Source organism: Pteropus medius, unplaced genomic scaffold (genome assembly GCF_902729225.1).
Source record: "Pteropus medius unplaced genomic scaffold, Ma_sr-lr_union100, whole genome shotgun sequence".
NCBI classification, from domain to species: domain Eukaryota; kingdom Metazoa; phylum Chordata; class Mammalia; order Chiroptera; family Pteropodidae; genus Pteropus; species Pteropus medius.
In genome coordinates, this window is record NW_024349227.1 from 559988 (window position 1) to 585044 (window position 25057).

Genomic DNA, 25057 nt, shown 5'->3' on the forward strand with positions numbered 1-25057 from the left:
AGCCTCCAGGGGGATGAATCCAGATTGAAGCTCCAAAGTCCCAAAAGGAAGAAGACTGGATTCCTTTCATTGTCTAATGACCCTGTCTGCACCTCTTCCCTGTGAATAACCAACAGTAGTGATAACTTGGTCGGGGGCAGGGGAAGGAAGAGCCTGTGTGATAGCCCTTTATGCCTCTGGAGGTGAACCCACAAAGGATGGGAACTGACTGTTCTTGTCCCTGGACCCAGGAAGGGGAGTCTGCACCTTAAGCTGCACATCCAGGGCCTTAAACCCACGGCATCATGCTGGGGTTTAGAAAGATCCACTGAAACAGTAAATGGGTGACTTTGCCATCTCAAAGTGTCAAATGATAAAAGACATTATTTTAAGCTTTCTTCCTCTCTCAGATGCGATCCCGTCATGCGGCCAGATCCCACCATGAGATTCACTGTGTGGTTCTGCGTGTTCCAGAGGAGCTATGATATAAGACTGGAAGTCTGCAGCTGGCTTTCTAGCTCCAGCTCCGACTGTAGCTTAATATACTATCTCGAGCAACTCTGAACCTCAGGTTTCTTCATCTGTCCAAGTGAGGGTGCTCAGGGGTGGAGATCAGACTTGGGGCCTTCTGACCTACTAACGTATTCAGAGGCTGAAAACCAGGCTGAGGTACCACCCCGCTCCTTAAATGTATTTCAAAATCATTATTAGCCAGTATGTGCAGGCACCGTACCAATAACTTTATGTGCATCATTTCATTTCATCCTTACAACAAACCAACGGTGAAGCTATACTTATCATCTCTATTTTACAGAGAGAAGAAGGAAGTTCAGGCAGGTGAAGTAGCTGGCACATAGTCATACATGCCAGTTAATGGTAGAACCAAACCAACCCAGCTGGTCCGACTCCGGAACCCCGGTCTTGGAACACCCTAATACTGAGTGTTTACCCTGTGACTGCATTCATCCTTAAAGCCTGATCGCCTGAAATTGCAGCCCTTTGCAAACAAGTCAGGAACTACTTTCTGTCTGTCTGTGCTCGTCTTCCTTCTAGCTTCTTAGGGCTTTCCAGGGTTCAGAGATTGACTGTCTTCTCCCCCTGTGTGTCTGTGTCTCCCGGGTACTGGGTCTCACCTGTGCCGATGGTATCAACTACAGCTCATAGATTCATGTCTCAGAATTCTCTCTCTCCCAGATAGCTCCAGATGGAAGCTCACTGCTCACTGAGTACCAAACTCTCCCCTGCAGCCTCACTCTCTTCATGTCCAAAACTGAGCTCACTGTTCCCTGCCTCGCCTCCACCTGTTCCTCCTCCTTCAATCTCTCCATGAATGCCTTAGTGTAGACTATTGCAAAGCCTTCCAGGAGTTTTCTTTGCTCCCATCTGTGCCTCTTCCAAACTCCCTGCCCCATTTGTTGCCCAAGTTATCCTTCTAGACCAAGATCTGATCAGAGTTGTTCTAACATAGTATCTTCTATGCATTTTTCAACTAATTATTAGTAAGTAATTAGTATGTGTGAAGCTCTAGTTGCTTATTCATTCATTCATTCATTTACTGAGCACCTTCTGCATGGCAAGCACTAGCCTGGGTGTTCCAGTTCAGGCCTGAATAAGACATAACCCCTGCCTTCTCACAACGTGCAGTCTAGTAGAACATGAAATGAGAAGTTCTGTGCGAGTTACCAAGCTCTTAGACATTTCATTATCTCACTTAAACATCCTCACAACCCTGCAAGAAGGTATTTTCCAGGTGAGTAACTGAGGCTGAGTGTTCACAAAGCAAGTAAATGGTAGAATCCGATTTCAAACCCAGAGGCTCTGATTCTGACAATTTTCCATTAAAATTGCTGCCCTTCCTCCAATGACCCCCCAGTGCCTACAACAGGTATTCCAGACTCCTGAGTGGATCCTTCAAGGCCCATCGCAACACATGCCCAGCCCGCAGTTCACACCCACCTCCAGTCGCAACCAAGCATCCCTCATATAATTGCACAAAATTCGATTCACTTTCGCAGCAGCCGCCCTGCCCTCTTGTGGTTTTGCTTTTGCCTGTCAATATTTTCCTCCTATGTCCTCCCAACTTCCTGACACATATTTGCCAATAATGATCACACCCCCACACCTTCCCCTGCCTCTCAGAAGTGACCTTTCCCAGATGTCCTCTCTGGGTTGCATCTTAAGAATGCCACCCTCCACCTTGAGAGCAGCATTTGACAGCGTGAAACCGGCTGTGCACAGCAGAGAGCTCAATTTCTCCCCAGATGACTTCCTGTTGTAAGAGGTACATGGCTGCACGCCACTTAGGTTAGATTCACAGGAGATTCACTTTCTTGAGACTGCTAGACCACACTGCACTTCTCTTGCTTGGCTGTCAGGCTAGGAGCTTCGATAGGGCCCTGACAAAGACAATGAAGGCAGTTAAATTAGCCATACCAAGCGCAGAGGCCCTGAAGAGCTCATGCTGAGCCAGGAGTCTGCCTTCTAATTATACTCCTTTAGGGAGACTAGAAAAGCACAAAAGGTATATCTGATCAACAATTCCATCCCCTAGTGTCCCTCTCTAGGCAAGGCCAGTCCTCCAATGGCCAGGGCAGCATGATCATCGATGTGAAAAGTAAACAACTCTTACACTCCTACACATATTAGAGCTTAATCCCTCCTCGGAGCCAGGATCTCCTAACTGGGAGGCCTTTCTGCTCTGCCTGATCAGAAATGAGCCCTGGTGGGTTGGTCTGAGCTGGTCAGATAGGCCTTGGGGCGGCTCCCGTGAAAGGCAGCTCCTGTGAAAGGCAGCTTGTCTAGTGCTGTCGAATCACTGACAGCTTTGGCCAGCACTTCTGACTTGTAGAGTGTGAAGGGAAAACTGTGGAGGGAGAAGCAGTGGTCCCAGATGTAGGCAGCATGGAGAGAAAGGCTGGGGAATGGCTCCATCATTTGGCACATGTGGGTGGGCTGGCAGTAAATAAGATAAAATGGAATCATAAAATATATTCAATTAATCCAAAAGAAGGCAGAAAAAAAATTAAAAAGGGAACAAAGAAAAGATAGGACAAACAGAAAACAAACAGTAACACAATAGACTTAAATCTATTTCAATAGACTTAAATCTGTTTATATCAATAATCACATTAAATGCAACTTATCTAAATAACCCAACTAAAGGGCAGAGATTTTCAACTGGATTAGAAAAACAAGATTCAACTATTTGCTGTCTACAAGAAATGACCTTTAAATATAAAGACACAAATAGCCTAAAAGTAAAAGGTTGGATAATGGTAATCAAAAGAAAGCTGGAGTGGCTATATTAATAACAGACAAAGTAGATTTCAGAGTAAAGAACATTACCAAGGATAAGAAGGTTATTTCATAATGTAAAAGAGTCAATTAATCAAGAGGACATAATAATCCTAAATGTTTATGCACTGAATAAAGGAGCTTCAGAATGCAGGAAGATAGAAATGTATGGAGAAAGGGGCAAATCCACAAATATACTTGGAGATTTCAACACTCCTCTCTCAATAATTAATAAAAGAAGAGCACCTGCTCAACAAATGTTAGCTACTGTTGTTATCAATCACAATTCAATTTGATAAACATCTATGGAGCATTTCGGAAGAGACCCAGGCCCCCAAATTCCCTGAGAGCAGAGTGCAGGTATCTATCTAGAGCATTTGTTAGGGAGGCGGGGGCCAGGGCTACCCTCCGGAGGTACAGGCCCCGCCCCCAGGCTCCCTACTTCTTGCTCCCTGGCTCCCCCGTGTGGTAGTTCTGGATTCAGCACGTGGCCGCTAGGCTGAGGGCTCGCTCCGGACTGGCTCCAAGCGCTTCCCCCTCTGAAGGGGACTGGAAAGGCGGAATCTCCAGTAAGGAGGCAGTGGCGCGACTGCGGGAGGGAGCACAGGCTGGGAGCCAGGAAACTCAGCTCTCCACGCCAGCTGAGTCACCGCTCAGAGGCTGCAGGGGCTGAGGGAGATGGTTCCAGAGGGGCCCTCTGCTAAGGAATGACAGCGGGGCAGCGGGGAGGGCGGGACATAGGCAGAAAGGCATCAGCGACTTGCGGGGCTGAAACACCAGCAGGCCAAGCTGGGCCACTCTGGAGCTTTGGAAGCCATCCGTCCCTGCGGGGAATGGGGACCGGGTCTTGGTCTTTTTTATCTACAGAGTAGAGCAATAACTTGGGCTGCAAAGGAGAGGATGATGGTTGTCTTGTAACAATAAGTGCCTCCCCAAACCATAAAGCCATAGTGTCCTAGTTTTACATCCAGGAGTAACCTATCTTTCTAGTATTTTGGAGAGTTCGCAGAGCCAGACGATGAAGGGTTTCTCATGCTAATCCAGATTTGGATTGAATTTGAGGGCCACTGAGGGTTTTCATCACAGGGGTGACATGATAAAAAAAAAAAAAATCCAGTAAGGCCATTAGAGGCACCAGAGGCAGCCTTGGAAGTTACCAGCCAACATTTACCCCTCATCTGCTCATACTGTCACATACCTCTTCTCATGGCAGCCTCACGACAGCCCTGCCTAGAGAAGCTAGGAGGCTTGTCCTGGGTCATATACCAAGTACGTTGTCTACACTCTGGGTTAGAACCTAGCTCTTCTGTCACCCAGGCCAGGGGTCTTTCTTTTTTTTTTTTTTTAAGAAAATAATTACTGGGTGATGAGTACACAATGCAATATATAGATGATGAATTATATCGTACGCTTGGAACTTATAATCTGATTAACCAATGTCACCCCAATAAATTTAGTAATAATTTAAAAATAAATAAATATTATGTTAAAAAAATATTTATTGCCTTTTAAAAATATTATACTGGAAACACGTGACAGCATCTGGTTATTCAAACAGCACCAAAGTGCACAGCAAAAGTTAAAAGTGAAATCTCTTCCAAGGGTAGGCTGGCCATCATCCAGGCCCTTGTTCTGTGTTCACATACACAGACGCATGCACACATATATGTACAATATATATATATGCTGTTGAATGACTTGTTTTCACTTGACACCATATGTAAGTACCAGTACCTATGGATCCATCTGTCCCTTGGAAGAGTGTGGATGGCTGGCATTTCCTTTCCTGCTCCCCCTGGAGCTCCTTCCACTGCTCACGATGCCCCTTAGGCACCAGCTGGACCCAACACCCTGGTAGATCACCGAAAACAGTAGACTCTCTAGACGGCATTTCCCACTAATGACGCCGAGGATTTTAGAACAGTACCTGGCTCAATAAATATGTGCATAAGGAATTTGAGGCAGCCTTTAGACGCACATTTTTCTTTTAATTTTAGAGGTTAAGGATTAATTTAATGTGTGTCAGGAAAATATCCTAAGTACTTTAAACAGCGATTCATGGATTTTTAAAAAAATCCTTAACATAAGTTTATTTAAGTTTAATAAAATGAATCCGTTTAAAGAGAAATACTAAGTAAATAACAGCCCAGGAAGAACATGGATATGGCCAGAATCCTAAGTGGAAAGTGCCTGAGTGAGGCTTGGGAGCTGCTGTGGGAGGGGCAGGACTTTGCAGCCAGGGACTTGGGAGCCTGGTTTCTAAGCGCTGCTCCTGTATTCTGGAGGGCCAGGAGGAGGGGGAAGGAATTGGCCCTGCTGGACATGAGAAGGTTCGATCCCTGGCTATAAGTGATCTGAGTGCAGGAAAGAGTGCTTACGTTTTTTCTTGTCATTTGCATTCCACGTACCAAGAAAAGTGGCACCAAAGGCCAAAGGGACAGAGCTGCTAGGATCCCCCTGGACTACAGTGGGTTATAATAAGACCCAACAGTTTGGGGCAAGGACTTCCTCCCTTAGGGTCTACCTTCCAAAGGCAATGAAAGGACTGGACCAAACCAGCAGAGGTCTAACTTCATCCTGAGGGTGCTGGGGAGCCTGGGGTCTTTTTCATCACAGAGGTGACATGGTAAGAGCACCCTTAAGGTCACTTGAAGTATAAAGCCTCTAGGGGATGCCTCCAAATAAAGGGATGGCAGCTGTTTTGGCAATTTATTGTGGTCTTTAGCCAATGGCACCCATGTTCGCTAGGAAACAGGCTTAAACTGAAGAAAGGATCTGGAGTAGATTTGAAGGACATTAGCTAGGTCAACAATGGGTGCCCAGGGGAAAAGTCAGACATCATAGACCTTGGAGATCTCCAGGAAGAGACTCTGAAACAACGGATTCTGTGTCTGACAAAAGCACAGGCAGCTACCAGCTACCCTTCTTCAGTTTAGCTGCCCTAGCCAGACACACGCACACAACCACACATGGCCTTGTGAGTGCAGCTAGGGGTTCTGAGCCCATCTCTGTCCCCTCGCACACCTGCCCCTTCTTCCTCCCTCTTGACCTCCCTCTGGCATGACAGAGAAGATAGCTAGAACCTTGAGATTACTGTTTTTCAAAAGTTGAGGCCTAATACTTATCTATAGAATGATCTCAATCAAGTTTTGAAAAATGTATGAATGTACAGGAAGAAAAAATAAAGAGTGTTAATTAACAGTTCTCTTTGGATGGACGCCACCAAGCTGAGACCTTCTAACAGCCATATGTCCCCAAACTAGCTGAGCACAGACCAAGGCCCTGGCCACAAAGTCCCCTAGGAAAAGGGCATGTGCACAGTAGCTTAGCTAGCCCAGGTGACAATGTCAAGGTGAAAGAAACTCCATCCTTGTATTTAACAGAAAATCAAGCCAAGGCGGAAATCAGCACAAATAAGCTTTTTAGAAAAGGCAAGCGAGCCTGGAGCAGGGCCCAGGTTTTATTGATAGAAGGCGAGGCCCTGCCCCGCTTGTGCTGAAGCATGCAGTCAGGCCTGTCCAAGGCAAACACGGCAGCCCTCCCCAGCCTCCGGGAGCCAACCCCATTCCAGGCTGTTAGCTGGCGGGGGGCCGGCTTGCACCCACAGGGGACTCTTGGCACCTATATGTTTCTATGTGGTTCTTTCTATAGGTCAGTGTGGTTCTAGACACGGCCCTGATTCAGCTTGCCGGAGGGTTCCCCAAGAGGGAAAGAGGGTCGCTCTGCTTTCAATTATCTAGACTTGGAAGCACCTGTTCCCTGCTAATGTTCTGAGGATGAGGCGAGGTATACAGCAAACCCCAGGCCCCGCCTTTGGCCCACCACACCTGGAAGCTGGCTAACCCTCTCTAGGCCAGGGTTTCTCAACCTTGACACTGTTGACATTTTGGGTCAGATGATTCTTTGTTGTGGGGGCCTTTTCTATGCACTATAGGATGTTTAGCAGCACCTCTGGCCTCTACGCACCAGATGCCAGCAGCAAACCCCTAGTTGTGAGAACCAAAAATGTCTCCATAAACTGCCAAATGTCCCCTGGAAAGGGGGAAAAATCACCCCCTTTGAGACCTGCTACTTTAGAAGAAGGAACGGAGACCCAGAGAGGAGACCCAGAAAGTAGATGGGGGAGCAGGCTCCAGGATGGGGGATGGGTAGAGTCAACGAGAGCAGAAAAAAGAGAGACTTGGCAGCTCCCAAATGGGACAGAAAATTGGGAAAATAAAGAGCAAATGTTTAAATAAGATTTTTAGGAAACGTTGCTATATGGTGTGCTATGTAACTTCCCTTTTCCATCTCCTAAGGAACATATTCAGCAAAAATCTGTCATTCACCAGGGCTTTGGGAGTCAGCTTTGTGTCCCCTCCTTTCCCCGCCCCGCCCCTCCACCTGGATGTTGATCTTGTGCATCACGGTCAGAAAGAGCCTATGGATGGCCATTTGGGGCCGAACCCCGATTGCCCAGCTTTTCTCAGATTCTCTTCAGGAAATAACCGGTCATCTAGCACCTATATTGTCTCTCCTAGAATCCTGAGCTTTTCCCTCAAAAACATAGGATTTATTTGGTTATTTATTTGCTTGCTCCCCTACTCTACTGCAAGGGCAGGGGTCATGCCTGTTTACTTCATCACTAAGTCCCTGGCATTCCTGGGCTGGCACATAGTCAACATTCAAAACATATTTCTTGAATGAATAAATAGATGATGTCCTGAGACACTTACTTCCTTGACCAGCAACCTTCGACATTAGAGTGCAGATCAAATGTCACCTCCTCTGGTTTTTTCCTCCCTGATTTTTCCTAACAGAAACAATTGCACTGTGTACTCAAAACACTTGATTCATATTTTTATGGCAACATGCATCACAGTATATACTATTTGGTTGTATTCTGCCTCCTCTTCTAGAATGTAAGGTCTCTGAAGACAAATACTGTGATATATTATTATCTTCACTCTCATCAGTGCTTGGCACACAGATGTAGAGAAATAAGTGCTTGTTTGATGTAAAAGTCAAAAAAAAAAAAATGCTCTCCTGTTGCCCTTCCAAATCCTAGACATCAGAGTTCAGACACATCCTGGTTCAAGCGCCTTGGCAAAGCCCAGAACCAAGAGCTGCTGTGGGGATCAATTTCCTGGTCCTTTAACACCGGGAAAGAACACATGCCCAGCTCCTCTGAAGTTGATCTGGCCTGGCTGGCAGCCCCAACATCCCCACTGCCCCAGGGCTATGAGGCCTCAAAGGAGCTTGAGGAGCCTTCTCCAGGACCCCTATTACTCCTACCCATACCAACACCTCTGGCTCACAGCCCTAGGCCAAACCAGGTTCGGTGGGGGACTTCTAAGTAGCTACAGACTTCTCTTCATCACTGTTTCTGTTCCATCCCCCCAGTCTTTTGGAAAAGGGTGTGTGATATTGAGATTTACAATAAGAAATACATATTTGGTCTTTGTACAGTTTCAGGCACAGAGCTCCTAAAACCCTTGGAATTTCCTAAGTGATGAGAGCTACCAAGGTGTCTCTTGTTATGTTAATGAAGCGACTTTTGGACCCCACCTAAAGATGGGGTGTAGCCGGCAGGAGAACCTACCACGTGATTAAAAGGGTTGGAAATTTCAGCTCCACCCCCATGACCTCCAGGAGGGGAATGGGGCTGGAGGCTGAATTAATCACTAATGGCCAATGATTCAATTAATGATGTCTATGTAATGAAGTCTCCATAAAAACACAAAAGAATGGGGTTCAGAGAGCTTCCAGGTCGGTGAACATGTGGAGATTCAGGAGGAGAGGTGCGTGAGGAGAAGGTATGGAAGCGCTGCACCCCTTCCCACATACCTTGCCCTACGCGTCTCCTCCATCTGGCTGCTATATCTTTCTATAATAAACCGTTGATCTGGTAAGTAACATGTTTTCCTCAATTTTGTGAGCTGCTCTAGCAAATTAATGGAGCCCAAGAAGGGAGTGGTGGTAACCTCCAATCTATAGCCGGTTGGTAGAAACTCAGGTGACAATCTGGAATTTTAATTGGCCTCTGAAGGTGGAAGAGCACATGCAGAGTGTCAGAATTGGGTTGAATATTAAGACGCCCAGCTGGTATCAGAATTGCTTTGGTAGTATGGGAAAACTCCACACGCGCACATCAGAAGTGGGTGCAGAATCCGAGTGTGTGTCCGTGAACTCCACCTGGCCAGACGGAGACCTCAAGATCTAGCACAGGTGGAATATTCATGCCACCTCCTGCTCACCAGAGCTCCTGTGAGAGACAGTGGAGCCCAAGACACCTGCAAAGGCTATTCCCAGCCTGGTCCTCAAGCCTTGCTGCCTACCTGGCTGAAGGTCGGAGTGAGGGTGCTTTCTGGAGAGGGTCTGTTCCGGGATGGGCCTTCCTGCTGACTGCAGTCCAGCTGGATCAGATTGCGGCACTCCGGGTGGCAGGTGAATTTACAGTCTGGAGGGAAAGAACCACAGGGGGAATGAGAGGCCAGGCTTCCCAGAGAAAAACTTTGGGAGAATCCATTTAGCCCCAGGAGGGAAGAACATGCGAGAGAGTAGTGGAGGGTGAGAGAACATGACACAACACCCTGCTCTACCTGCCACCACAAATGGTGAAAGTTAACAAGGGCTTTAGAGGCATGCCTCGGTTCAGCTCCAAATCTCTGCGATAAAGTGAATCTCACAATAAAGCAAGTCACACAAGTGTTTTGATCTCTCAGTGTATATACAAGTTATGTTTACACTATACCATATCTATTAAGTATGCAAAAGCATTATATCTAAGAAACTGTACATGTATTAATTTAGAAATACTTTATTGATTTAAAAAAAAGCTAACCATCATCAGAGCCTTCAGTGAGTTGTAATTTTTTTGCTGGTGGAGGGTCTTGCCTCAACATTGATGGCTGCTAACTCATCGGTGTGGTGGTTGCTGAAGGTTGGGGTGGCTATGGAAATCTCTTAAAAAAATAAGTAAATAAACTTTGCCACATCGATTGACTCTTCCTTTCACCATTGATTTCTCTGTAGCATGTGATGCTGTTTGATAGCATTTTACCCACAGAACTTTTTTCAAAATTGGAGTCAATACTCTCAAACCTTGCAGCTGCTTTAACAACTAAGTTTATGTAACATTCTCAATCCTTTGTTGTCATTTCAACAATCTTCACAATCTTCAGGAGTAGATTCCACTTCAAGAGTGGTTTCCACTAAAGAAACCACTTTCTTTGCTCATCCATTAGAAGCAATTCCTTATCCTTTAAAGTTTTATCATAAGATTGAAGCAATTCGGTCACATCTTCAGGCTCCACTCTTAATTCTAGTTCTCTTGCTATTTCAACCACATCTGTAGTTACTTCCTCACGAAGTCCTGAATTCCTCAGTCATCCATGAGAGTTGGAATCAACTTTTTCCAAACTCTTGTTAATGTTGATATGTTGACCTCTTCCCATTAATCACAAATATTCTTAATGGCATATAGAATGGTGAATCCTAGACATGGTTCCATAATGTAGTGGTTAGCACATCTGCTTTACATGCAGAAGGTCCTGGGTTCATGCTCTAGTGGAGCCATGGTCCATGGTCTATGGCCATGCCACCCTGAACAAGCCCGATGTCTGATCTCGAAAGCTAAGCAGGATCGGGCCTGGTTAGTACTTGGATGGGAGACCACCTAGGAAGACCAGGTGCTATAGGCATAAATAATAATAAATAATAAAAAAATAGAATGGTGAATCCTTTCCAGGTTTTCAATTTACTTTGCTTAGATCCATCAGAGAATCACTATCTATGGCAGCTATTGCCTTACAAAATGTATTTCTTAAATAATAAAACAAACTTGAAAGTTGAAATTACTCCTTGATCCATGGGCTGTAGAATGGATGTTGTGTTAGCATCAGGCATGGAAACAACATTCATCTCATTGTACATCTCCATCAGAGCCCTTGGTGACCAGGTGCACTGACAGTGAGCCATAATATTTTGAAAGACATTTTTCCTGAGCAATAGGTCTCAGCGGGGGGGCTTAAAATATTCAGTAAACCATGATATAAAGAGATGTACCATCATCTAGGCTTTGTTGTTCTATGTATAGAGCACAGGCAGAGTAGACTTTACATAACTCTTTAGGGCCCTATGATTTTTCAGAATGGTAAATAAGCACTGGCTTCAACTTAAAGTTACATTAATGCAACTTAAAGCTGCATTAGCCCCTAACAAGTGAGTCGACCTGTCCTTTGAAGCTTTGAAGCAAGGCACTGACTTCTCTAGCTGTGGAACTCCTAGATGACATCTTTTCCCAATAAAAGGCTGTTTTCACCCACATTGAAAATCTGTTGTTTAGTGCAGCCACCTTCATTAATTATCTTAGCCAGATCTTCTGGATAACTTGCTGTAACTTTTACATCAGCACTGGCTGTTTCACTTCATACTTTTATGTCATGAAGACAGCATCTTTCCTTAAACCTTACGAACCAGCTTCGAACATTTCTTCTACAGCTTCCTCACCTCTCTCAGCCTTCACAGAATTGGGGAGAGTTAGGGCCTTGCTCTGGATTAGGCTTCGGCTTAAGGGAATGTTGTGGCTGGTTTGATCTTCTCTCCAACTTCTAAAACTTTCTCCATATCAGTAATAAGGCTGTTTCACTTTTTTATCATTCATGTTTCATTGAAGTAGCATTTCTAATTTCCTTCAAGAACTTTTTCTTCACTTTCTCAGCCTGGCTTACTGTTTGATTCATGCGGCTTATCTCAGCTTTCGACATGCCTTTCTCACTAAGGTTAATCATTTCTAATTTTTGACTTAAAATGAGAGATGTGTAATTCTTCCTTTCACTTGAACACTTAGAGGTCATTTTCAGGTCATTAACTGACCTAATTTCACTATTGTTGTGTCTCAGGGAATAGGGAGGCCCAAGGAGAGGGAAGGAGACGGGAATGTCTGTCTTATATGGGTGCAGTTCATGGCATCCCAAAACAATTACAATAGTAATATCGCAAATCACTGATCACAGATCACCATAACAAATGCAGTAATAATGAAAAAGTTTGAAATATTGAGAGAATTACCAAAATGTGACACAGGGACATGAAGTGAGTAAATGCTGTTGGGAAAATGGCACCAACAGACTTGCTCGAGCCAGAGTTGCCACAAATGTTCAATTTGTAAAAAACGCAATATTTGCAAAGCACAATAAAACAAGGTATGCCTGTACACATTTGCAAACTGTTTTCCCCTCCATTATTTCGTATGACCTTGCAATCATTATTATTGCCACTTTACAGACAGGAAATTGGGGCCTAGGGACTCTAGTGACTTTTTCAAGGTCAGGTTATTTGGCTTCAGACTGGTGCTCTTTCTACTAATTTATATGAATTTAATCACCAGGGACCAGGGATCCTTGGGGAAGGACTTAACTTTTCTGGGCCCCATTTTGTCTGTCAGTCTGCAAAATATAGATCACAGCAGCCCCGCTTGGTACGCAGGATGTTTATAGTTACAGGTCTTCACAAATTAAAAGTGCCTCCACAGACAAAGGCTGCAGGAAAAGCTGTTACCTGTCTGAACTGCCCCATCTCTAAATGTGGGGGTGGCCTCTCTAACCCAGCTGAGACAGCCTGTAGACCACATTCCAAATCAGGAGTTTGCGGGGAAACACACATTTCACAGACAATGTTCATTTCCATGGAAGCAGGACTTAATGACCATTGTTGAAAAGAGCCTCGGGGACTACATTAGAGATGGGGAAACTGAGGCCCAGAGAGGTAAAACGAGGTGGCCAATTACACACAGCTCGGTGACAGAGCTGGCTGCTAGTAGCTTTCAGGTTCCTCAAGGACTCTCTCTCTGGAGCCTCCTTGGCAGAAGGGAGGTAAAGTGGAAGGGGGCAGGGGGACGAGCTTGGGTGAGCAGAGTTTGTGGCAGGGGGACACAACAGCGTGGACTTGTTTGGATACCTGGGGACAAGGGGATAACTTTGGACTGATGAAGGCTTAGCCTCCTGACACTCTTTTCCTCCCTTTTAACAAACTCCAAAGTCAGCACGTTTAGACTCTCTTTTGAAAGCTGCCACAGCAGACTCTATCTCGGGGTGGGGAAGGGGACCTCTTCTCACTGTTTTAGGAGTTTTAGAATCAGATCCCTATTCTCCCCAGCTGCCCGCTTCCCTTACACCCTCAAAGATGAGCACCTGGCCACATTCCTTACACAGATTTTGCCGCTAACATCTTCAGGGGAGGCCCCTGACAAATGCAGGGGCACAGAGAGATGATTTCACGGTCCTGCAACCTTCTGACTCAGTGGTCTGAAGCTCCCGACCACATCTGCGATGGCATTTAGAAGCTCTGCTGCTCAAATCCCTCATGTCCACTGATGTCCCCACCTTCACACCCCGCCTTGCCTAGGCCTTCCTGACTCTCCTACTAGAAGCCACGCTCTCACCTGGAGACGGAACGGGTGAAGCCAGTTCTCTGAGGCATGGACTATACACCGGCAAGTGCCCACATGCTTTTCGGGGCCCCCCAGTGGGAGATCCTCACTCCTAGTGGGGGAAGGGCACAGGAGGGGTGTGCAGGCCAAGTCGCCCCTGCCTGCAGTACCCAGAATCACTAGGGCTTTGATAAGGCGGCACTGAGGCCAGGGCCCACACAGAGCAGCACTGTTTGGGCTCTGCTCCGGATACACACCTGGAGAGCTCTGGCGGCCCTCTGAGCATGAAGAATGCTCAGGGGGTGCCGAGAAGTGGAAATGCAGAGGAGGAGGAAGGATTGGAAGCTCTCCCAGCTCTGTGGCCAGCAAGTGCTGCCACCAGCCCTCGAAGGGGACAGCATCTTAGGAGAGGGGAAGGTCCTCCAGCCTCCTCTCAGCAACTTGTACTGTTGACACAGGTGCATCTGATTTTCTCGATTTCCCTCTCCCTCTCCTTTCCTTCCTCTCCCAGTTCTGTTTTATTCTGACACACACATCCCCTGAAAACAGCAGCAAAATCTCAAAAAGATTTTTTTTTTTCTATCGACCTGATGCTAAGCTGGACAGAACTAGGAAACAGAAGATTCCAAGAGGAATGTTTCGGGATTTTTTAAAAAGCGCCTTGAACACCAATGACTCTGTTCCAACAGACACCATGTAATCCCAGACTGGAGCAAAACCATGGGTGTACATCATGACAGCCCCCCCTAAATGCCAAGTCTGGGGCTTCTAGGCCTGTAGAGGTGAAGTCAGAGCCAACGTGCCCTCCTCCAAACACAGAAGCAAGTCCCACAGACCACAACTAGTAGCTGCAGGCCTGACATGCTCTGAGTGGGGACACCCAGGTGAAACCCTAAGGCTGGGTCGAGTCTCACTGGGACCCAGTGGGTACGCCCAAAGGCCACCTTCCCCTCGAGGCAGCTTATCACGAGGTGCTGCTGAGCCAACCTCTACCCTTGGCATCTATTGTCTTCCTCAGACTTCGGCTGGTACTCAATCCGGATAAGGAAAGAGAGAGGGACTTTGGGTGACACAGGGCCACACAGGCCCAGGAAGGGCTCTCCTTCCCCGGAGAGCAGCAACAGCACGTTTGGCAGAAGCTTCGATGTCTTCAGCATGGACTGCCCTGTGCCCTGTGCTCACTCGAGGGTGAAGATGATTAAACAGGAGGAAGACTCAGGCTAGCCGGGCAGACAGGACACACATGTGCAAAGACAACTTATGAGCGAGACGGCGCAAAGCAGGGGCGCATCTCAAGGGAAGTCTTTTCAGAGGACAAAATGCCTGCCAGCCACAGCAGTCGGAGAAGACTTCGTGCCACAGGAGGCTACGGGGCGCTTAAAGAATGGATCAGACTCCGGTGACTCCTGTCCCTCATTGCAGGGGCCAAGAGGAGGCAGGGAGCTGTGACATTACAGAATAGATAGGACAAGGATCTCCCCCATGAGAGGCAGCAAAAGATTAGGGAGCAAGATCCTAGGTTCTGACTGTTGTGTCTTAGGGAGAACTGGCATCTCTTGACCTTTTTATTGTCATCTGTAAAACCGAACTGCCCATCCTTCCCTCCTAACTATAGGCTCTGTCTCGAATGTTTTGAGGGGAAAAAAAACGTGCTTCCAGCTGGAGCCTATGGAAATAGAAGAAGCAACTGTAGGGAGGAATGATGGAAACAAACCACAAGAGGGCCCTTCTCCGAGGAGCCAGGAAGGAGGGAAGGCTCCGAGGGCTCACCCTCAGCTCCCAGACTCTCTGCTTCTGAGCTGCTGAAACGAAGCACCATGAACTGCGTGGCTTAATACTGAAACTTACTGTCTCTCAGTTCTAGAAGCTCAAAGTCTGAAATCAAGTTGTCGGCGGGGCCACATTCCCTCTGAAAAATGTGGGGGAGACTCCTTCTTTGTTCCTTCCGAGCTGCTGATGGTTTGCTGGCAATCTCTGGTCTTTCTTGGCTTGCAGCTGCATAACTCTTTCCATGGCCTTCTTCCTGTGTGCCTCTGTCTTCACATGGTCATCTTCTTATAAGGACACCAGTCATACTGGATTAGGGGACCAGTGCTTAACTAATTACACCTGGAACTACCCTCTTTCCAAATCAGGTCATATTCTGAGGTCCTGGAGGTTAGGACCCAACATAGCACAGACCCACGGCCACAGTGGGAACCCAGAGCCCCTGGGTCCAAACAGATGGGGGTTTCTCACCGAAGATTTCCAGAGACCAGCAGCAGACGGGCAGAGGATGGGGCCAGGGGGTACAGAGCTGAGGCCAGGACCGCTTGTCTACCTCCACCAGCCCCGCTTCTGGCCTTCCCGGTTCCCAAAGGTCATTGTCAAAGTCACCATCTCAAACAAGGGGGTCAGACCCAGAGGCCATCACAACCTATGGCCAGAGATGGCATTCCTTCCTCCACTTCGGCACAGAGGAGATGAACCCAGCAGACAGAACTATCTGTGCAAGAAGATTGTTTTTCCAAAACACAGAAGCAACAAACCTCCCCTTAATCCCCAAGGCTGCCAAAGTGAGTTCCTGCTTCACCTCTCCACCCAGTTGCCCTCACCATACACACACACACATGCACACAATCTGCTGCATAACCCGAGATGCTAATTTTCTGAACCGGAGGCATTCCATTGATAAAGATCTCTCAGGCCCTTTCACCTAGACCTAATGCAAGATCCCAAGATAACATGAAGCTTTCCACCTAACTGCCCCCTCCACCAGCTGGAGCCGAGGTATGGGGTAAGGGTGGGGGAGGTACCCAGGAGCCAGAGTCTGTTTTACAGTGAGCCCACAGGCCTCCCTTGCAGTCACTCCCAGGTCGGTGAAGAGCAGCAACTCACCCCACATGGCCAAAGCCACTTCGGAAGCCTGAGGGAAAGCATGACGGCCTCTGAGTCCAGGAGCCCTACACCATTCTCCGGGCACCCAGGCCTTCTGGGAGAAGGCCTTACCACCTTCCACATTCCCCCTTCAGGGACCTGGCTGTTATGTCGTATAATGGAACGAGAATAGACCCTGAGGAAGGGCTGGCCGCCAGTCACTGTTCAACCAACTCCCTGAACTTGGCGAGTTATTGAACTTCTCTGATCATTAATTTCCTTAGCTATAAAGTGGGAATAATAGCAGTTTGTAGGGCTGCCATGTGAATTAAATGTGCTTCTTAATGTAAAGCTTCACATGGAGGCCCCAGTTCGAGCCCCATCCCCACGCCCCCTCCCACCACCCACTATGTGGATTCCCTCCCGCCCTCCCGAGTTCCTGGTGGGAAAGCTTGGTCTCACCAACCTTCTCCCAGCTAATCATTTCCAAAACAAGCACACGAGTAGCTTTTAGTTTTCAAATAATTCTGTTCTTAGGCACTACAGAGAAATCTGCAAAAACAATTTGGAAAATGACAACATTACAAAAGTTTTCTAAAAGCAAGAGTAAGGATTGTCCTGATCTTCCCGAGCAAGTCAGTGGGGACAGTCCTCAATCTCAGGGACCCTGCCTTGGCTCCTTTCTCAGCTATTTCTTTGAGAGTCCCCCATTCTTGTGCTGGAGGTCACTCCACTGGAGACCAGTGACAGCTACTTAGTGACAGCCCAGAGCCGTCTATCACTCTCTGCACCCATCTGTCCCAGGCCGGCCAGGACCCGCCCCACCCCACACCGTACCCGCTCCCCCATCCCCACGCCCTGCCCGCCTTCATCCTCAGGCCTATCTGTGCACACCCCATCGGCACCCACTGACCTTCCTCCAGACCTCCACGGAGTCCTGATGCATCTTCAGCCCTCCGCTGAAGCCCTACCCCAGGTCACCTGCAGAGGGGAGGTGCCAGGTGTACATGGAGACTGGAGAGGGGAAACCCCACTCCCACCTCGAAGGGGCACCTCTGCCTGCCCAGGACTTCTTTCCTCCATGCCTTCCTGCCTATTCCCCCACAATATCTGAACTTCTAAGGTCCTTCTCTAATTTCAGAAAAGAACATTGTTAATCAAAGTCGGAAATTCCAGTATTAATGAGGATGTAGGTAAACGAGAAAGTTCTTGCCTTATTGGTGGGACCGATTTCCTAAAGGAATTTATCCCGAGTATATATTTGTTTGCATCTAAATATGTCTTCATTAAAATGTTCATCATTTATGACAACAAAATGCTAGAAATACCCCACATCCATCCACAGGGAACCCATTAGAGTTATGACATATTTTTAAATAAAATATTATTTAATAATTATATAAGATGATGTAGATTAATATTAGTCAACCTGGAAAGAGATCCACAAGCATATCATTAAAGAGAAAAATGTTGTGTCTTATGGTCCTGATTATACAAAAATATACACATACCTATGTATACATCATACAGAGTGATATTTAGAAAGGTGATATGCTTGCTCTGAGTGATGAGATTTCAAGTGCTTTTCCTTTTTTTCCGGTGTCTAAATTTTTATAATGAACATATATTCTTTACTAGCAGGAAAAAAATCACACACAGAAAAGGAACAAGGAAAAATCATTGTGATGACAATGGGTACCATGGCTCACAACCTACAATACGCCAGACACTTGATATGATTTTATATAATCAATATATATTGATTATAAATTTGGTGTTTATTATATAAACACGTGCCTGTGTGACACACGTTTCTACTCCTCTTTTCTAAAATGAGTTTACTTTTGAGAGCAGTTTTAGGTTAACAGCAAAATTAAGCAGACATATACAGAGTTCCCGTATGCCCCTGTTCCCCAAACACGAACAGCCTCCCCCAGTATCGACCACCACCAGAGTGGTACATCATTTACAACTGATGAACCTACCTCGATACATCATTATGACCCAAAGCCCATCATTTACCTTAGGGCCACTCTTGGTAACGTACATTCTATGGGTCTGGACAAACGTACAATGACATGTATCCACCATTATAGTATTGCACAGAGTAGTTTCACTTCCCTAAAAATCTCCGCGCTCCATCTGTTCATCCCTTGCCCCCACCCTCAGCCCCCGGCAAACGCTGATCTTTTTATTGTCTTGAGAGTTTTGCCTTTTCCAGAATGTGTTATAGTGGGAATCATACAGAGGGTAGACTTTCAGATTGGCTTCTCCTACTTGGTAATATGCATTTAGGGCTCCTCCATGTCTTTTTATGGCTTGACGGCTCATTTCTTTTTAGTGCTGAATAATATTCCATTGCCTAGATGTACCACAGTTGATTTATCATTCACCTACTGAAGGACATCTTGGTTGCTTCCAAGTTTGAGCAATTATGAATAAGACTGCTGTAAATATCCACGTGCAGGGTTTTGTGCGGACGCACTCCCAGCTCCTCCTTCGGCCTGCCCCTGCTCTAGAGGTGAGGAAACTAAGACTTGGAGAGGTTAAGAGACTCGCTGAGAGCCTCCAGATTCGAGTGAAAATCCATCGCATCTGGCTGCTTCTCAATAGCCCAGTTTTCTGGGAAACCTTCTTCGGAGCTGCCACCTCCCCTTGGCCCTGGTCCCACTTACCCTGCACTGCTTGGGGCTGGGGATGGGCTGCATCAGGGATAGAGGTCAGGGTGGCCCAGGGCCAGAACAGAGCACAAGTTGAAGGGATCTGAGTAGGAGTTCGCTTTTTCTTCTGCCCTAGCAGGTAACAGCAAGAGTGTCCCTCCCCGAGGCCTCTGCCTCATCCTGGAAGAGCCAGTTCATAGCTACTGTCCTAGCCCAGCAAAGCTGCTCAGCCTGGGAGCTTCAGACACCACCCCTACTGTCTGCCAGCTCTGGATTGGTCTCAGAGCGTGACCTCCCCTTCGTCTCTGGGACGCCACAGCTGGGAGACTCTGAACTACTTGGGCAGCAGCCAGAGATTCCTGCACTGAGCAACCTGCGCAGCTTCACCAGAAAGGCTAGCTCCTCAGCCAAGGTCAAGACCATGGGTAGCGGGCTTTCAGTCTCCTGCACTCAAAGAGGCCCAGCCTCTGCAACTCTGCTCACTAGGACACCACAGCAGAGCCAGCCACCCCGTTATGTGGAGAGATGAGGATAGTGGGAGAACAACCAGCATGGACCCTAGGCTCCCAGCACAGCAGCACCAAAGTGCACCCACTCAGCAGCTGTACATCAGATCCTCCAACTGTCTGGTGCCTCGAAGCACACTGCTTCGTGTGTATGACAGAGGTCTGAGAATGGGTACAAGGGACCGAGCAATTCATCGGGAGCTGGGGAGTGGACAGAATCAGCCTCCAGAGTCACACAGGTCAGGGTTTGAACTTTGCCCTGCCCGGCTATGACATGGACCAGACAATTTACTTAACCTCGGTGAAATATGAAATTTATTTAGCTTCAATTTCCTCATCTACAAGATGAAAAGTAATATCTTCCTTGACAGCAGATTTGTTGCCAAAAATAGAGAGAATGTATGTAAAGTATCCAATAGTATCTGCATATAGTAGGTATTCAATAAATGGTAACTCTCATTTATGCGACTCCTGAGTCTGGGTACCCAGCTTCTTGTTGACACAGCTTATGATGCCAGCCAAAACGACCTGTCAGTTTTGGGGTCCCCTTGCAATGTATAAGGTAGGAAGAATCATGCAACTTTCCTGCTCACCTAAGTTCCTCCCCGCTGTGCCTGCCTCCCTTCAGGCATGCCTTTGATGGGCCCTGAGGAGTAAGGCGGAGGCATGAGAGGATGAGTGGTGTTGGAGAATGAGAAGGTAGAGAGACTGATCTGTCAAGGAGGTCTCTAGCAACCGCCAAAATCAACACAACCTACACATTTTTCGTCTCTTGGTTAAACTAGCGAGGCTGGCAGCAGGAGTGGAAACTCCCCACTCTCGGGTCAAGCAGCCAGCTCAGGACACCTGCATCTTTATGTTTCCAGGAAGGAGCCTGGACCCAGCCCTCTTGAGACCATATACTGTGATTCCTTGTTTAAGAAGGCAGGCCACCCTTGAGGGCACTCAACACCGCCCCCCCCACACCAGCCTGGAGGGCCTGGAGGCACACAACTGCACCCTCCCACCACACACAACTCTAACACCAACACACACACGACACACACGCACACACACACACACACACACACACACACACAGAAAATGTTCCAGAAAGCGAGCCAAGAAGCCAACAGGAAGGGTCGATGCAGCAGTGGTAGAAGAGACACCTGGGAAGTGGACCCATGTCTCAGGTCAGAGAGTGCCAGCCGCCCGTGGACAGGCACGGGGGGCAGCTGCATGCCCTGGGGCTGTCATCTCTGTGCAAAGAGCCGAGAGGGGCTGTATCTGAACACGTACAGGTCAGGAGCGATGTTCGGTTCCCGTGTAAAATGGGCTGGCTAGGCAGCGTATATGGGATGCTGGCGCCCCCAGGTCGGGCGAGAAGGTCCTGGAGAGGCGGGGTGGTGGTCGGGGAGCCTGGTTGAACTGAGGACATGAGGCCACCCCAAGGTCCTGGTCCCCACTCTCTCCCAAAATGACCGTATCAGTTTTGGGTGTGACAGAGCTGAGTGGGTCTGACATGCACTTTTGAGTGACCCTTTTGTACTGAAGAGAATGGTCCTGCTCAATTGTTGCCATGGGCAAAGAAGACATCAAAATTCTCACTGGGACCTTGGTCCCTTAATTTAATGTATCGCTCGTTTATTCCTGAGTCCGGCTTCCTGTCACATTTCCAGGCAGCCTGGATGTGCCCCCTGCCCCGTCTTCACAAACATACTCGGCGGGCCCACAGAGGTCCACTCCCGCCCCTGGTGGGTGGGTGTGGGTGGGTGTGCCTCCTGGGCAGGCCCATTAATCACCTTTCTCCGACACAACTACACATCCCTAGGCTGAAAGCACCAACAAAAAGAAGGCCCTGCTGCCCAGCCAGGTGGGTGAGTTGGGTGGAGGTGTTCTGGGAGGCGCAGGTGGAGGCAGGGAGGGCAGGACAGTTCATGGCAAGTTCAGACAAATGATGCAGGAAGTGAGGGGAACGTCAAACAATGCCTGCCCAGTGAGGCAGGGGACAAGGCCTGACCCCTGAGCACCTTTCCCACATGGTCTGATTCATGCCACTTTGCTCTTTGGGGGGTGCTATAACCATGAAGCATGCCCTCCGCCCTGCTTTGGGCAGAAGTGCATATTCGTTTAAAATTATAAACAAATCTAATAGGGTTCGGTCATTTTTAACAATTCATGCTCCAACTTTAGTATTAACTGACTCCTTGCTAGGACCACGTTAGACTCTCCCTCACGGCTCTTCCAGCCCCACCTCCTGGTTTTTTTCTGTATTATATTATTTACATTTCCAACGTTTATAACATTTACATTCCGCTATAACCACAATTCCCACGGTTGTCTAAAATGCACTCCACTTTTAAATTGATTTTGTCTTTTTACAACAGCAAAACTATTTTTAATTTTGATTAATCTTTTGGTTGACTGAATTTGGGGGGGTATTATTTTTTACATGTTTCCCAATGATGCTTTAAGCACCTGAAAGAGATGTGCCCCTTTTTATTGGCCTTTTTATACCTCACACTGTGGCCTCATGCAGTATGCTTTGTTGGTGACAGTGACGATGAGGAGGAGATGTGGATGGAGAAGGCAGAGGTGGGAGAGCATGTATCCCTCAGCGCGACATCACAGAGCATCTCTGAGAATCCCGTTTTGGCCAATAATGGATGGAGACAATAGAGTTTGAAAAAATGTAAAAATAAATGATTTGAGGTGGCGCCCAGGGTAGGGAAGGCAAATGGACCTCATTCCTCACATGCAAGTGTCTGTAGGAGATGTGCCACCTGGACCCTCGGACCTCATAGCCAAAAAGTTCCAATATAGACAGAAGTGCAAAAATGTGGCACAGTTTTTGAGCAGGGGCAATTTAAGTATGTGCACCATGAGGACAAATGAACTCAGAGAAGCAGAGAGTATCAAACCTGTTTGTACATCTCTTATCCTTCCCCGTCTACCTAGTTACTGGTCAGTTCTCACGTGCACGAAGCCATCCATTCAACATGTATTTTACTGAGGGCCCACTAAGTCAAGTACTGTTCCAAGGACAGCCAGTTCTATCCACAGACTTTCTGTAACAGGAACAAGTGTATGAAAGGAATATATATACACTTTTTTTTTTCCAATATAGAGATATCGTATTTTGATTGTCACCACAGGAAAAAAATGCATCCTATTTCCAGGGCGCTTTAACCTTAAGAAAAGAAAATCTGTTTTAAAACGTTGTAGACAGTTGAGTTTACAGGAAATGAACAGATAGCAACAAGCCCACAGTGTCCGAAGCGAGCGTGAAGCCACCAGATGCCCCCTCCGCTCAGGTCTGCTCAGGAGGGGCCTCCGCCTCCTATAGGCATGTGTCACGCTCCTCTGGGTGTAAGAGAGAAAAAGCAGGTGAGGCTCCTACCCCTGGGCTTGAGGCCCTCTTCCCCTTCCCTGGAGCCCCTGGAGCTGACAGAGAAAAGGACATGAGCCTAGCTGTGAGGGACAGACATGGAAGAAGAAGCTTGAGGGGGGTTTGGGTTTTTTGCTTTTGTTTCTAAAGCAAACACCATCTCCGAGAGGGGACAAAGGGCAGCCTAGCCTCTTGCTAACCTCGAATATATATTTGGAAGTGTGCTACAGACCCCAAAGATAAGAACAGCCACACTGGTTTGCAGGAAGCCCCGCCTGGGGACTCTGCAGACTGCAGGGTGGTAGAAGAACCTCAGACAGATGTGCGGATGGGAACGCACACGCAGGTGCACACGCACAGGTGTGCCTGGTCAGAGTGCCAGGAGGTCACAGGAGGCCAGGAGCAGACAGGTTCAGTTCTTTATGGGACAATCAGGCTGCTGCAGCCAACTGGTTTTTCCACACCTGCTTCGATGTCACTTGTATTCAAAGTGCCAATCATCAACAACCAACAACCGAACACCAACCAACCAACCAACTGGGTGAAAGGAGACCTTTCGCAGCGAGAAGGAAAGTAAACAGATTACGTCTGAGGCCCTCCCTGTAGGTGACCCACAAAGGCTTCTTTACAGCTGTTTCCCTGTAGCCAGGACCACCAGAGACTTCTGGGGAGACCCAGGCCTGTTTCCCAGTGACCCCCAAGCAGCCTTTTAAAATGATATATGACTTGCTCCTTGGCAACACGCTTGCTTAGGCCCTAATGATGCCCGGTGGGCTAATCTAGCTGTGCTTGTTAATTAAGTGGTGTGGTAAACGCAATGATAGGAATTTTCCCAGAGAACGCATTCAAGAGTGTTACACCCCTCCTCCCCTTCTGCCTGGGCAACCTTCAAACCCTGTCTCTTTCACTGAGATGCAGGCAGCCCACCTTGGCCCAGGTACAACGGAAGAACAGCTGTGTTGGAGGCTTGCACAGATGACCTGCGGGGGACAGTCGTTAAAAGTCTTTCTGGGAGCACAAAATAACAGCAGCTACCAATAAGAGGGCCACTATGTGACAGGTATCATGTTCGCATGTTTAACCCCTCCCATTACACCAGTATGAGGTTGGCATTCTTTCCCCATTTATACTGGGGAAAAGCAGGGCGGAGAATGGTTAATCTGTACAAGGAAAGTCCTTGAGCCAGGAATCCAAGATCCAGACGCAAGTCGGCCTGGCTCCAAGCCCATTCCCTGAAATGCCACACTGTGGGTTGTTCATGAAGTCCTGCGAGCAAGATGAGCTAGAAGGCCACGGTCCGCAGGCTCCCCGCTCCCATCCTCTCTGAGCGCACCCTTCCCCCTCCTCTCCCGATCGATTAAGTCCAACGAGCACATCTTAGCCGCAGTGCAGTACTCGCCCTGACCTCAGCGCTGCCACTCAGGCCTGATTGATTTTATTAAATCTATAACTCCTTGGGCTGAATAGCAAAGGAGTAAGGAAATGATCTATTGAATAATTCTTAAAGGGGAGGTGGAGGGAAGATAAACATGAAGACACTAGTGAGAATTTAAATTGAGGAACTCAGTATCCAGCTGGCTTCTCAGTGAGGGTCACAGCATGTATTAGGCTATTGATGAGGATAAATTATTCAGGATGGCTAAAGAGTACTTGTGTCCAAATGGAGATTAGGTCTAGTTGAATTAAAATCCCCACTTCTCAAGAGGTAAAACCTTAATCAGAAAAATGATGTGTCCCATGGTCAAGATCCTATTGTCTTCCAAACTCTACTTTCAAAAGCCTGGCCCGCAGATGACTTTTCAGTTTAAGTCCGTCCCTAAGGCTCAGTGTCGTGGCCACCTACAGGCCCACCTGCTCCTGAATGTATGTGAGGACAGCGTGGAGACAGATAGGGCAAGGAGCCCCAAGGAAAGCTGACGTGCTTCGAAGATCCAGCCATCAAAGAGAAGCAGCTAAAGGTCAGCGAGATGAGAAGAAACAGCAG

At 47.5% G+C, this 25057-nt stretch overlaps 1 protein-coding gene and 1 pseudogene across 1 annotated transcript in view; one reads left to right on the top strand and one right to left on the bottom strand.

Moving 5' to 3' along the window:
• Positions 1-25057, bottom strand: part of RASSF5 (Ras association domain family member 5) — a 68680-nt gene that overhangs the window by 31715 nt on the left and 11908 nt on the right. Inside the window, 1 exon segment of the mRNA XM_039881748.1 lies at positions 9591-9712. Within this exon segment, the coding sequence (XP_039737682.1) occupies positions 9591-9712 (122 nt within the window).
• Positions 10840-10955, top strand: LOC120618023 (uncharacterized; annotated as a pseudogene).